Below are 14,248 nucleotides of genomic sequence, written 5' to 3'. Positions count from 1 at the left end.
ACTGAAATATGGATTATGAAAGTGTGATTGACTAATAAGATGGTAAAACATTCTCGAACCGTACCAAATCTAAGGGCTACAAACCTAAGGCTATTTTTACATGTAACATGCAATGTATTTTCTGTTGCCAATGGATGTATAGACGTTTTTGTATCTGACATCAACCAAGATATGTGGGTGAAATAGTCTTTAATACAAACATGGCTTAATATCACGCAGCGGGGAAGAGTTTAATAACTGTATTAATTTATTTTCACTAAAGTGAAATTGAAAATATAATCTATGACGTAAACGCCTACCTCATTCTCTGATGTGCTATATTTCTTTTGTGAAGTATAGTTTCGCCTACTCAAGGCTTATCAACACAGCTTAGTTCAGTCAAACAAGGCGATACCGTTAGACCTATTGTAAGAAATAAAACAAAAATTTTCTGTATAGCGAGTAAGGAAGGACTCAAAACCCCTATTAACTTATTTTGCCAGTTCACTGGTTAAACGGATCAAGGTTAATGTAGTTCCAAAGATTAGGAAAATAACCATCTTTGTGTGAACAAGGAGAGAAGATTTGGGGTGATGTTTTTGATGTACAATATTTTGATCAGAATCTCACTATTTGTTTTTCATAAAGTCCAGATATTTTGTTTGTACTTTATTTTAGTTTCGTTTTAATACGAATTCCAACCGTCTTTAGAATACATTTTTACTTCAACTGGGTTTCTCCTCATCATTCATGGAAAGTCCAAACTTAATCTGTGTACATGTAAATTACAGTTTATTTCACAAAATCAGATATTAAAAATGAAATTTGAGTTCCTATTACCTACATTCATCAATATTTTACAGAAATATACGTCAAATAAGATTAGTGAAGAAATAATATGTAGTTCGAATGATTTCATAAATAATCGAATTTAGTAACCACGTGTATTTCGCTGTATAACAGCACTAATACGGCTAATTTGGCGTTTTTATTGACACTGCGAGCATTTAAATGTGAAATTTTAATAAACACTTTGCCAAACCTTAGTTATTTTCGTAGTAGTTTTAGTTGAACTTTGTGGAAAGTTAGTTTAGGATAAGTTGAAAGTACTATTCAGATACGAGAACATGCGTTACTTTTAAATATATAGCTGTACCAAAAAGATATAAAGAAATCTTTAGTAAAAGATCCAAATAATAATCGGGAAGATTTATTCAGAAGCTGAGTAAATCGTTACGACACTGAAAACTAAGGTCAAATAACTTGAATTATACTTAAGCCTAATAAAAGGATTGTTTTAAGTAAACGGTCATCCTATTTATCCCCCAAGTCCCGCAAATTCCGATTTATTTTGGGGTTTGATATAGGGACAATATAAAACTTCTATAAATGAGAATGTTCTTGGGTTACAATTTTCTATAAAGTATATATTTTTTTTAATTTCGTGCAAAGCTACACGAGGGCTATCTGCGCTAGCCGTCCCAAATTTTGCAATGTAAGACTAGAAGGAAAGCAACTAGTCGTCATTACCTACCGCCAACTCTTCGATTACTCTTTACGAATAGTGGGATTGAGAGAAAAATTATAACGCCCCCACGGCTGAAAGGGCGAGCATGTTTGGTGCGACGTATAATTTTTAGAAAAGTCAGTATTTTAAATACATGATTACCACTAAATGGACCAACCAACTCTGAGGAGGGAGATCACAAAAATGGTAAAACTTTTAAAAGAAAGAAAAAAATCTAATTTAAAGTATTTAAATAGTACAAAAGTAAGTTGATTTTGCGCATGTTAAACGCTAATTGCGTGAAACTACGATAAAACCTTATTGTGTCGTACGTTTAAAAAGCTGGGCAAGAAGCATTCCAACAAATATCATTCGTTGTATTGATTTCTTTAATTCCCATCTGGCTAATTTCTATAAAAAGTGGTCCAATAACCAGATGGTTAAGACACTCGACTCGTAATCATAAGGTCGCGGGTTAAAATCTCCGTCGCACCAAACATGTTCGCCTTTTCAGCCGTGTGGAAGTTAATGACGGTTAATCCAACTATTCATTAGTAAAACAGTTTTACTAATCGCCAAGAGTTGGATGATGAATGGTGTTGACTAGCTACCTTCCCTATAGTCTTACACTGTTAAATTTGGGACGGCTAGCGCAGATAGCTTTGCGCGAAATTCAAAACGAAATTATAAAAAGTTAATACTTTTTTGTTTGTATGGTTAAAATTGGGACTATAACGTACTATACTGTCGAAATATATCTTGATATTATTGTACTACAATTACTATTTTTAGGCATGATGGCTTATAGTGTTATTATTAGTCGTAGCTCTCATGTTCTCTGAACACGTGGATACGTAAATTATTTGTTCTTGAAAGAGACGTTAACGTAGAAATGGTGTAGTAACATATTCAAAGAGTGAGTTTAGCCTAGTAGTAGCGTCCCAGATCGTAGAATCCGAGGTACGAGATGTAATGCTACTGAGCATGATCAACATGTTTAATTGATGGCACATTTTCAAAATGAACAGTTATTGTCATTATTTGATTTGAAGGGCTGTGCATAAACTCTAGTAATTTCAAAACTGGCCGTTTAGCCTTTGTACGAATTAAGTGTTAGGTTGAAAAATCCATTTCAATATCCTATGACCTTCCTAAATATCTGTGACTCTGAAAAGGAAGATAAGCTAACAAATAACCTTAAAATTCATTTCTCGTGTGCTTAGACGAGAATGACGAGATACTGAAGATTAGAACCCAACTTTTGGAACAGAACCATTTACCGAACTTGATTCTTTCACTGCCACTTTTATATATATGTTTATTCTTAAACAAACGATAGCAACAACAAAACAGTATTTTAATATTCATTACTGACCTGGTAAATTCTGGTAAGTTTTTTTTTAAAATAATGTTTTTTATAGTGGTATAAAACTCACATGCTTAACTAAAAGTTACACGATGTGTCCGTATGTATGGAAGTGAGAGAATTGATTATTTCAGTTGATGTGTTTTATTTTCAGTAAATAGATTCTCCAAATTTGTATCAGTTTAGCCCACTTGTAATACCATGCTGTTCAGATTAAGGGTTTAAGTGAATTTCGCTCAAAGCTACGCGAGGGTTGTCTGCGGTAGGTGTCCCAAATTCAGCAGTGAAAGACTAGAGGAAAGGCAGTTAGTCATCACCACCCACCACCAACACTTGGGCTACTATTTTTACCAACGAATAGTGGGATTGACCGTGACATTATAACATCTCCACAGCTGAAAGGGCGAACATGTTTGGTAGGACGGGGATTCGAACTCGCAACCCTCAAGTCACGAGTTGCGTGCTCTAACCACTTGGCCTTTCTAGGCCTGTTTTCCGGCTAAAATCTGCACGGCCGACTCACATATAATTGACCTCACACTTGGTACTACAGTTTTGTGCATGCTTACCAGTTCCAAATAATTTATAACTTCTTATTTCATCTTAGCACTGAATTTCGGGCTCATTGAGGGTTCTTAGTTCGATGAGCCTGAGTCTTTAATTTTTGTCTTTGAATTGGAAGTCTTGCTGTATCGTTATAGTATTTCTTCCACTGTGTGTGATGGTATTTTAGTTTTCGTCATCGGTAAAGAATAACAGCTCGTTTTTAGGGTTCAGTAATTAAGTTCAAACGATTCAAATCGAAAACTGTTGATATTGAATTTCAAAGATTTAAAACAAATCAAATTGATATAACGTATTGCCGTTGTTGAAACAACGCTGCTCGGGTGAAAACATTTCGTTTTCTATAAGGTGCTAGCCTACAGTCACTGTCATCATTGTGACAATTTCTCTGAGAAAACTAGAGGGAATCCACAATAGCCGCGGCACTTGAATTTCTTATAAGCAGGATTATAGTATTGTAATCTATGAGACCTTGTTTTTTTCCTTTTTATTAGCTATATCTTTTTGCGCCAGCAATATAAGGTATGGGATGCATGTATATTCGATTCGAGTTTGATAAAAGTTAAGAAAAAAACGACCTTTACACTCTAATTATGTATTTTAACCTCAAAGAAGTCGCAAGCGCGAAAAAAAGTGGTTTAACTACCAATCTATTATCCTATATTTATCTTCAATGTAAAGGCCGTTTTTTTCTTAACTTTTATGAAAATGTGTAAAACCCTCCAGTGTGGAGTACAAATTTTGAAAGACAATAAAACTTTCCGGCAGTTGAACGATTCGATTTTATAACAGTCTACCCTCAAATAAATTAAGTATTTTAGGTAGGGTTGAAGTAAGTTAATTTACAAGATCTTGAGCACGGCCGTATACAACAATAAAAAATGTTTGACTAACTGAGTCCAAAACTGTAATTAGATCTCGAATCGGTCTAGAAATGACGGAGTTATGTGTTAAAGGTTTGTACTTGAAAAAACAAAAACTCAGAGCCGTTTTATGATCCGCTATGCTGCAGTTAAAAATTAGACTTTACTTGCAACATTTTCCGAATCAAACTATCGAATAAAACAACTTTTAATGTTATGTGATCGAAAAGAATGTTTGAAGTAGATTTAAAAAACTTGGATCGTCTATAGAAAAAACGTTGAAGATTTTTTACTTTGTATAGTCCACTTCACCTCTCATCACATTCTATCATCATGATCTTGAAGATTCATAGAATGTCTTTCTTTTTCATGGAATTTCTTCAGAAAGATGAATTCACCACGAAATAACACGTTTATAAATACTCAGGGCTCCGGAAAACTGCCAAAAACACAAAAATACTCTTGAAGATTCTGTTAGTGTGCAAATGCCAAGTCCTCCCCCTCTATTTCGTCGTGTAATTATAAACATAATCGTTGTTCGTAAACAAAAATGTTCGAATACTTTCCGGAATTATTGTTTCTTTGTTTATTTAAGAACAAATCTATATTGGGCTATCTTTTGTGTCTACGTTGGAGAACCTAAAATTCCGGATTTTAATGTTGTAAGTTTGTAAACTAAACTTACCGCTGAACCACCAGGGTACAACAATGATTGTTACTGTTCGACTTAATATCCGTTGAGTATAAGTAAAGCATTTCAGATTTACGCAGCTATGTTAGGGGTAGTTCCACTTGAGCGAAATGTAACCGCTTTAGGCTTACCCATTAAAATCTTGAAGGTGTAATTTATTCATGGAAACATTCATGGATGAGTTCGCCTTGACGAGTTTTTAATGTGCTAACAACTTTTTTATTTTTTCTTTCAAAAGATACATTAGTGGTTTAAAGGTAAACCACGTCCATTAGGTTTATAAATCATGCTGTATAGTAGTAAACGTTCAAAAATAGAAAAACTTAGTGAATATACATACAGAGAACAAGAGGGAATCCTAAGTCGCCGTAGCATTTGAAATTATTTTAGGCAGGATTACAGTAAATTAATCTACGAGACCTTTGTTACTTTTTTATTAGCTGTATTTTTTAGCGTCTGCAATACCAAATATGGGGCGCGCGTATACCCGATTCGATTTCATTACTCATGAGGATTTCTATCAGCCTAACCTCAAACTGAAATTCTTTCGGGCAGGATTAGAATATATTAAGCTATGAGACCTTTGGCGTGGTCAAATACATCCAACGAAAGGGTTTGACCTACTAAATCGTAAAATTTTAATTAAATCTCAAATCAGTCAAAAGATGACAGAGCTCTTATCTTAAACTTTATCTTGAAAAACAAAGAAACAAACCCAGAAATTTTCTGTAACTTATTCACTGCTAAAAATAGTGGATGTTTTTTTCTAATATTGTTATAGACTCCATATTTTCATAATATGCAAACTAACATCAATGAGTGCCAAGACTTGTTAGAAAGTGTACACCTAAGGAAATTAAACGTATTATTGGCTGAAGAGCAGCTTTCAAGCTGCGAAGCGCTACCTATGAGACAGAATTGTCCGAAATCCAAAATTTGGAAATTTGTCTCTACAACCTTTTTTTCAATTACATTATCTGTCTTTAAAAAATAATAAACATGGTGTTAGCAAAAACTCGTCTCCGGAAAATCAGGGGTTCGATTCCCCTCGGTGGGCTGAGCAGATAGCCCTTTATGGCTTTGCTATACGAAAAACACACACAGTTATTAAAATAAAGGGTAGACACACAAAATATTAACTTTATAAATGGGCCTGGCATGGCCTAACGCGTTAAGGCGTGCGCTTCGTAATCTGAGGGTCGCGGGTTCGCGCCCGAATCGCGCCAAACGTGCTCGCCCTCCCAGCCGTGGGCGCGTTATAATGTGACGGTCAATCCCACTATTCGTTGGTAAAAGAGTAGCCCAAGAGTTGGCGGTGGGTGGTGATGACTAGCTGCCTTCCCTCTAGTCTTAAACTGCTAAATTAGGGACGGCTAGCACAGATAGCCCTCGAGTAGCTTTGTGCGAAATTCCAAAAACAAACAAACAGCAAAACCCCTCAAAACATTTACGGTCAGATTAGTATTTTTATTGGAACAGTATTTATTTAAATACAAGATTTCTAGAATAACATAAAATAATTCTAATCATAGACAGCGAAATCTCAGTTCACTTATCTTAGGCCAAACTTTAGGTAAACCTTTATTAAGTCCATCCATACTTAGTAAAGAAAATTAACAATATGATATGTTTACATTTTTTGCTTCAGTTAAGATAGCTAAACTTTTATGTATTTAATACTATCAGTAAATAAACTTATAATTTTAATCTATAATCCAAAGTTAGATCCTTTTTTAAAAAAACTAAGCTTTCAATACGTTAGGGCACAAAATGTCTAAAACAGTATATTTACTTCTGCCTTTTGTGTACATCCGTTAAAATGACGTGTGTGCGCATACGCATTTATGTAGTGAGGTGTACACACATTTTAAGGACACACAAAACAGAATATTATAATAAATAAGACAGATTAGGAACCTTGTAGACCATGACTTTCTTGATTATGTAATCCCTAATACTTCATAAGCATGCACACAAATTACACAAAATTATTGCACTCAGCCTCAGTCACTTCACTGGGTCTGATATGTATTTAACTTATAAAATGCAGTAAAACATATATTTAGGGACAACAAGTAATCTGTTTTTTATCTTGGGTGTTCCATCCTCCAAATCAAATTAAAACTGTTGAGTAAAATTAATAAAACCTCAAAACCAGTTCTTATCAGTCATATAGTTATCAAACTTACTCGTAAACTTACTTAAAGTAATTGCCTCTACAACATCCAAAAGCAAGCTGTTCCAAAAACCAACCATGCTGTTATAATTATAAAATTGTATTAGTGGAAGGTGACTCCTACCCTGCCAAAATACATATTTGTTCCCATCATGAAGTCTGAAAAAGACAAAGCATCAAACTACCAGTTAAATTCCCTCTAACTCTTCTTTTTTCAAGAGAAAACAATCTCAGAGATCATAAACTCTCCTCATATGATAATCCCTCCATCTCAGGCACCATTTTAGTAACCCTTCTCTGAACCCTTTAGTATAATACAGTGTTCTTCCTGAGGTAAGAAATCCAAGACTGAACACAATAATTCAAATGTGGTTTAACCAGTGACCTATACAATGAAATTATAAACACTTTAGACTTGTATTAAATATTTATTTAGATACAACCTAAAATTCTATTTACCCTACCACTAGCAACAACACACTGCTTGGATGGCATAAAAGACTAATCAACCATTACACAACCCTTATAGAATTCACTACCTCCAAGACTAACTTTATGTTCAATAACCAAAACTACCTACAAGTAAATGACCTTAGTATGGGGAATCCTGTGTCACCAGTTCCAGCCAATATTATTATGACACAGGTTGAATCTCAAGCGATCAATTCAGCCTTACACTGGTGGGTGTGAGGCTGGTACAGATATGTTTATGATACAATTGCTGGATTCACATCTACAGAACACACACTTAGTTTGTTTTTTTTTCAGTCACGTTAACTCAGTACATCCCAACATCAAGTTCACTTGTGAACAGGAAAAAAAACTAACCAAATAGCGTTTATTAAAATCAAGATAACTAGAATTGATGTACAGTTCAAAACATAAATCCACAGAAAAATCACCCACACTGGATTACATCCCCTAGGACTCAACACATGAAATAAAACGAAAACTCAACATATTAAGAAACCAAATAAACACAGCCACAAATATTTGCTCACCTGATAAAATTAACGATGAAATCAACTAAATAAAACAACACTTCATCAACATCAACAAATTTCCTCAACAGACTGTGGAAAAAATTATACGCACACACCTAGACCAACAATAAATCCCAAGACCTTATACTGCTGCATACCACATTTTCCCGACATCAGCAAACAAATAACCAACATTTGGAAAAAACTTAAAACAAAACAAAACATTCCCATAAACACCTAATTTATTCAAAAACTGGGTACAAAACTAAAGTCCATACTATGTAAAAACTTCACTGACAAACACAACACCCACATTATTTATATAAAAAGAAAAGCAATGCAACAACTGCCACGACTTCTGTATTGGAGAAACAAGCAGAAAAATGGAAACTAGATTCAAATAACACAAAAACACCGTTATACGTTTATGAACACTAAAGATCAAATAAACACAACATAACCATAGAAGTTACTCAGGTATTAAGTAGGGAAACAAATATAAACAAACGTAAAATCAAAGAAGCTCTACTTATGCAGCAACTAAAACCAAAATTAAACCAGTATAAAGGAACACCTTTATACCTATACTAATTAATAACCTAACATCCACCTGCAACGCCCACTACAATCCCTTACCCGTTTATACTCTCGTCCATAAGACGTGTCCGGCAACGGTCACTTTCAAACTCTCTCTAGGAAGGTCGAAACGTTGTTCTCTCCTTATCAATAAGTGTTAACACCCTTACCAGCCATTCTGAAGGCTGAAATTTGTTGCTTGCTAGAATAGGCTTATTATAATTAAATCTACTATTTTTAGTCCTAACAGTACTTTATCTAACTTCCCAAAAGCCATTGTTATCTGATGTGTCCTTTGCACGTTAAAGCTTAATCTTTTTTTCCACGGTTTTCACTTTATCTATTGCTTCTACTTAAATTAGGGTATCCTCTAACTTCTTCTCTAACCTACAAACTTTGCATAAAAGTTGCATATATTCACTACACGTTTCTTTTAAAAGTACATGCCAGTTTCAAGTTCCTAACGGAATCCAATTCGTATCACCCATCATACCTAACGAACTGAACCCCATTAGTTGTCAGTGATATGTGTTTATGTGTCATCAAACTTTATATATAAAGAAATATTTGTTAAAAATAAAGGAACTGACTTTACTTGTATATTATGTAAAAATAATAATTTAAAGATTAAATTAAATTATCAATAAACGAAGGTCACCTTTATAGAACAAATAACCTATGATAACTATAATTTTTCGAATTTTATCAAAAAATCTGCCATTTGTTGAAATCAGGTGAGAAAGCTTCTACTAATCGAAGCAGAGCCAAAAGTAATTAAGTTATTTGAATAACCATATATCCATAAAGTGAACAATTAGCTTTAATATATCGTTAATTATTATGTAGGAATTTCGAAATTTATTATGACTAAAGTTGTCAAAATGTAAATAGGTTCATCAGTTTACCTTACGTTATTTACAAAGCTAATTGACACCTCAATGTAAACGGTCTTGTTTTCATTAAATTGTTGTCAAACGCAAAGCTGCAGAATTCGCTTACGTTCGTTTTTACAAGTAAATACAGGGTGTTCGGAAAGCCACTGTGCAGTTTTGTCTGTTAATAAATATATAATAATTGTCTGTTAATAAATATATTCACCCTGTATATGTGAAAAAAACGCATGGTACTTTAACTGTTTTTTTTCTTTTTAGCCGTTATGGTAAAACATACGTGTCTTTATATCTGTGTAAAACAAATAACTTGTTTGTGCCACAAAATTGGCCAAGGTTTTCGTAGAAGAAATGTCTGTTTGTTTTCTAACGCTAATATATTTTTATTTACTCAGTTTTTTCATTGTATACGATGGACGCAACCACGGTGGTGTCACAACAGAACGGGACCATTCATAATTCGGTCCAGACAGTGAACATGGTTGATGACTGCAACACAAATTTGATCGTCAACTATCTGCCTCAGACAATGACCCAGGAGGAGATAAGGAGCTTGTTCTCCAGTATTGGAGAAGTGGAGTCATGCAAGCTCATCAGAGACAAAGTCACAGGTGAGAAGTTAAATGCTAGGAACTCTTTGTGTCTGAAGCTAACTGGTTAGTACACAGTATATCTTTCCAGCTATAGTTTATATAGTATTAATGCAAAAGTGTAACGATTTACAATATACAAAGCCTATCTGAAAAAAAAAACACCCACACACACACTCGCTCTAAAAAGCATGCCATTTATCAAATAAGCAGCCGTGAAATAAAGCATACGATATTGCAATTAATGTTTTGTAGATTTATTTTGGCGTTGTTTACAGCAGAAACACTGTTACGTGTAGTATTTGCCAGATTTGAAATCTGTACTTGAAGGATTGCATTTCACATCTGGCGGAAAGTTCGATTCCATCTAGAAGTTGCTTGTCTGAAATGATTTCGCAAGGAACAATCAACTGTTTGCTACACGTGCTGTATAGGTATTGTATCCGGCGATTAGCCTGGTCTTGTTTAGGGAGAGTGGCAATTATCAAGCTATACTTTTGTGACTTGGACTGAATTAGCAGGAGTCCTATATTGCACAAAGGCATTGCATTACATGGTAAGCTTATCATTGGTGTAGACGTGTAGGATGTCTTTCTCGAGAATGTGATGAATCAATTAATAGCAACCATTCTTGTACTTACCATCAACTATGACCGTCCAGCAACCCAAATGACCCTACACAACAACAGGAATATAGCTGTATTATATAACGACTTTCAACCTGTTCAACAGAAGTACCAATAAGAGTTGTCGTCAAACCCAAGAATTGTCACGAAACAAATTGCAATAAAAAACAGGATGGTATAATAGCATTTGTGACGTTCACTACCATTGAAGCATGGTGTTGTCTTAAGTAACTTCCATCTAGTTAATTCTGCCATTCTAGACCATTCTATATAAATAACTTGTGATGGTATTGGTGCACATATATATGTATATACTTGTACTTGTTTTGCAACACTAACTAGCGTTTGAGGCGGTGCACTTGTCGTCACGCCACAGAGAGACCCATTTTATTGAATTTTTGTACGTGGGCTTTACAGAAACTGTTGTCTTCCAGCATCACTAGATCTTTATTGTTATCTTGTTCACAATGGACAAAAGGTATTGCAACTGACCTGGTGGTTTATGGCTGATTTTAGCCGCACTCTCAAGGTTCAATTACGCAACCTTGTAAAAACACAATTAAGTTCCAGGATCGTTTTTGTTAAGGCTATTTGTAGTTTTGGTCTTTTCTAAGCTTCACCTTTATTTATACATCATAATTATTCGCGTATGACGTCATTTAGATGGTCGGTTTGATTTATGTGTGGTTTCTGTTTACTTATCGGTAGACTGTGTATATCACTGTAGTTATCTCTGTCATTCCTGCTATTTCTGGCTGAATGACTAGCCATATACCTGGTAACACGCAGAAGAAAAATATAAAAATCTGGTCATTTGATGGTACTTATAGTATATTCTTAATTTCAGAATTACTTAGAAACAATTTCCACGAGAAATGTTTGATGGTCAAATAAGCGTCGAAATTGAAATAGACTGAATAGTTTTTCGGAAGCAAACTGAAACTTTAAAAAGTTACTTGTGGTTTCAGATTAAATTTGACACTATACTTCTCTTATGTTCGTTCCAGTTTTTACACCTAAATCTCCTGAATAGCGAATGTCGTTTCAAAATGTTAATTAACTTTAGCTTATTAATTTGAAGCGCTATAATTTCATCTTACTCCTAACTAATTAGAAAACCAGACAAATATGTAAATCAGAAAATTAGGTCTATTTTGTGAATTATCTGGAACGCTACCAGAATATTTAGGCCTGTTTCAAGGATTATCTGGAATGCCACCACTAATCTGTGAAACGGTTTACCCAATTTTTACAAATCCTTTCGTATTTAACGAAAAACAACAGTTAAATCGTATTTCAGTAACCTCTCTGAGGAGTAAAATTTCGTTACCTGTTTCGTCAAATTGTACAGCTGGAGTCGCTTGTTTTTGAGATAACTGATCGATCTGTTCTCATTCCATGGAGAGACCATTGTCCTTTATTGTTCATTTTCTCGTATTTTTAGAGTACTTTCATTCATCCGTATTGTGCGTGTTAACATCATGACGAAACTCTGGTGAAAAGTTTTCGAAAGTCCCCCTATTTGTTTCTATAATTCTATCAAATCGATATTTGTACTATTGCACAATGCTCTGACACTCCCTGCTTAAAACTACTAAAGTAGTAAACTACATCAGTAAAGTAAGGTCCTAACGACCGTAATGTATTCAATACTCCATCAATCCAAGTATAGTTCAAACATAAAGCTTGTCCACTGTAGAGGTCTAACTATTTGTGCAGTCCACGGATTTAACTGGAAAGCCTATAGTATTGTCCTCTTATAGCTTCTCTTTCATAACCCTACTCTTGGTCCTTTTGGTTTCATCCAGTTAATAAAATTAATTTACAGTGTTGGATGTGTTATTAAAGCTTATAACGTTCGAAGTAAAACTGGGAGAAACATTTACTTGTGTCAATGTATACCTGTAAACAAAAGTATTAGATGGAAACATGATGTACTTAATTGGTACAAAACCATGTCTTGGTTTTCCTTAGCTTTAAGGCCTGACATGGCCAGGCGGTTAAGGTACTCGATTCATAATCCGAGGGTCGTGGGTTCGAACCCCCGTTACACCAAACATGTTCGCCCTTTCAGCCATGGGGGCGTTATAATGTGATGGTCAATCCCACTATTCGTTGATAAAAGAGTAGCCCAAGAGTTAGGTGGTGATGACTAGCTGTCATCCCTCTAGCTTTACACTGCTAAATTAGGGACGGCTAGCGCAGATAACCCTCTCGTAGTTTTGCGCGAAATTCAAAACAAACCAAACCGATTCTTAGCTTTAAACAATATTGATAAAAATGGAGATTTCTGTCAATTGAATCTGAATATATGTCACTCTCAGTACAGTTAATCATTGGGAGTCAATTGCTTATATTTGGAACTTAAATAAAAATGGGTAACTTTTCGGCATTGTTAGGAAAGGATTGTGGGAAATTATGATCTTGCTTTATTAATAAGCGTTTATATACAAGCTTAACTATTTATCCCTCCCCCTCAAAAAATTAACTATCCACTTTTAAAATATGTTTATTTATTCCTCTCTATTAACGGTTATCGTCCACTGTACAAGTCCTGTTATTTATTCACCCACACACACACAAATAATAATAATCACGTTCCGCATTGGCGCTGCGAATACGTTATAAGGGTAACTGTCAACTTCCATTATTCGGTTAATAAAGAGCAGTTCAACAGCTGGCAGTTGACTGTTGACTCGCTACGTTTTCTCCAATTTATAAGGGGCAGCTGGTGAAAACAAAATATGTTTACGGTTTTCCGTGAGTTTTTGAAACAAACAATACATTGTAAATACCTTGTATTATAAGTTTAAAAAACAGTCGTAGTTTTAGTATATATAAGTTCGTTTTCTTTTTTCATTAGCTAAGATTTTGCGCTAATTTTTTTTAAATCAAATTCTGGTAATTTACAAAAGTCGAAAACTGTGGATTTCAGTCGGTTCTGCGTTCGTCTGTGACAAATGTTTGGTTGAGGTAGGTTTACGAAAACTATCACGAATATACATATGTAACACACAAACTGTGGTTTAAGATATTTCAACACAAAACAAAGACTTTAATAAGCTTCCTCTAGTCTTGAGTTGTGACATTAGAGAGAAATTAACCAATAGAATAGCACAGAAGTGTAACATGATATACAATTTACATTTTCAAATAATTATCTGTATATTATTGTCTCATATACAAAATGCAAATCTGTAATGTTAAGCGCGCTATGTAGGTTTAACTCTGCTAACTTTAAGTTGTCATTGAAAATATTTTGGCCTAAATTTTACGTATTTCCGAGAGTACTGTACAACTGTCAGTGATTTCAGTGTAATTGAAAAAGAAAATATTAGCTTTTCAAAGATCCTTAATTGAACCGGAATAAACATATTTTACTTTTTCATTTAATGCATAACCATGGTGTGAATGGAATGATAAAACATAGTCACGAG

General features: G+C 34.4%; 1 protein-coding gene and 1 long non-coding RNA gene across 11 annotated transcripts in view; one reads left to right on the top strand and one right to left on the bottom strand.

Annotated features, from left to right (window-relative positions):
- LOC143249363 (ELAV-like protein 4) overlaps positions 1 to 14,248 on the top strand; it is an 80,448-nt gene that overhangs the window by 15,827 nt on the left and 50,373 nt on the right. For all 10 annotated transcript variants that reach the window (XM_076499092.1, XM_076499083.1, XM_076499082.1 and 7 more), the window contains exon 2: positions 9,991 to 10,206. In XM_076499092.1, coding sequence (XP_076355207.1) covers positions 10,008 to 10,206 — 199 coding nt within the window. In that variant the 5' untranslated portion in view covers positions 9,991 to 10,007. The remainder of the gene's footprint in view (positions 1 to 9,990; positions 10,207 to 14,248) is intronic.
- LOC143249365 (uncharacterized) overlaps positions 1 to 14,248 on the bottom strand; it is a 131,740-nt gene that overhangs the window by 105,439 nt on the left and 12,053 nt on the right. The gene's annotated exons all lie outside the window — the stretch shown is intronic.

This window comes from Tachypleus tridentatus, chromosome 4 (assembly GCF_004210375.1).
Source record: "Tachypleus tridentatus isolate NWPU-2018 chromosome 4, ASM421037v1, whole genome shotgun sequence".
Lineage (NCBI taxonomy): Eukaryota > Metazoa > Arthropoda > Merostomata > Xiphosura > Limulidae > Tachypleus > Tachypleus tridentatus.
Note: the sequence above shows the minus strand (reverse complement) of the source record. Positions and strands in the feature narration are given on the sequence as shown.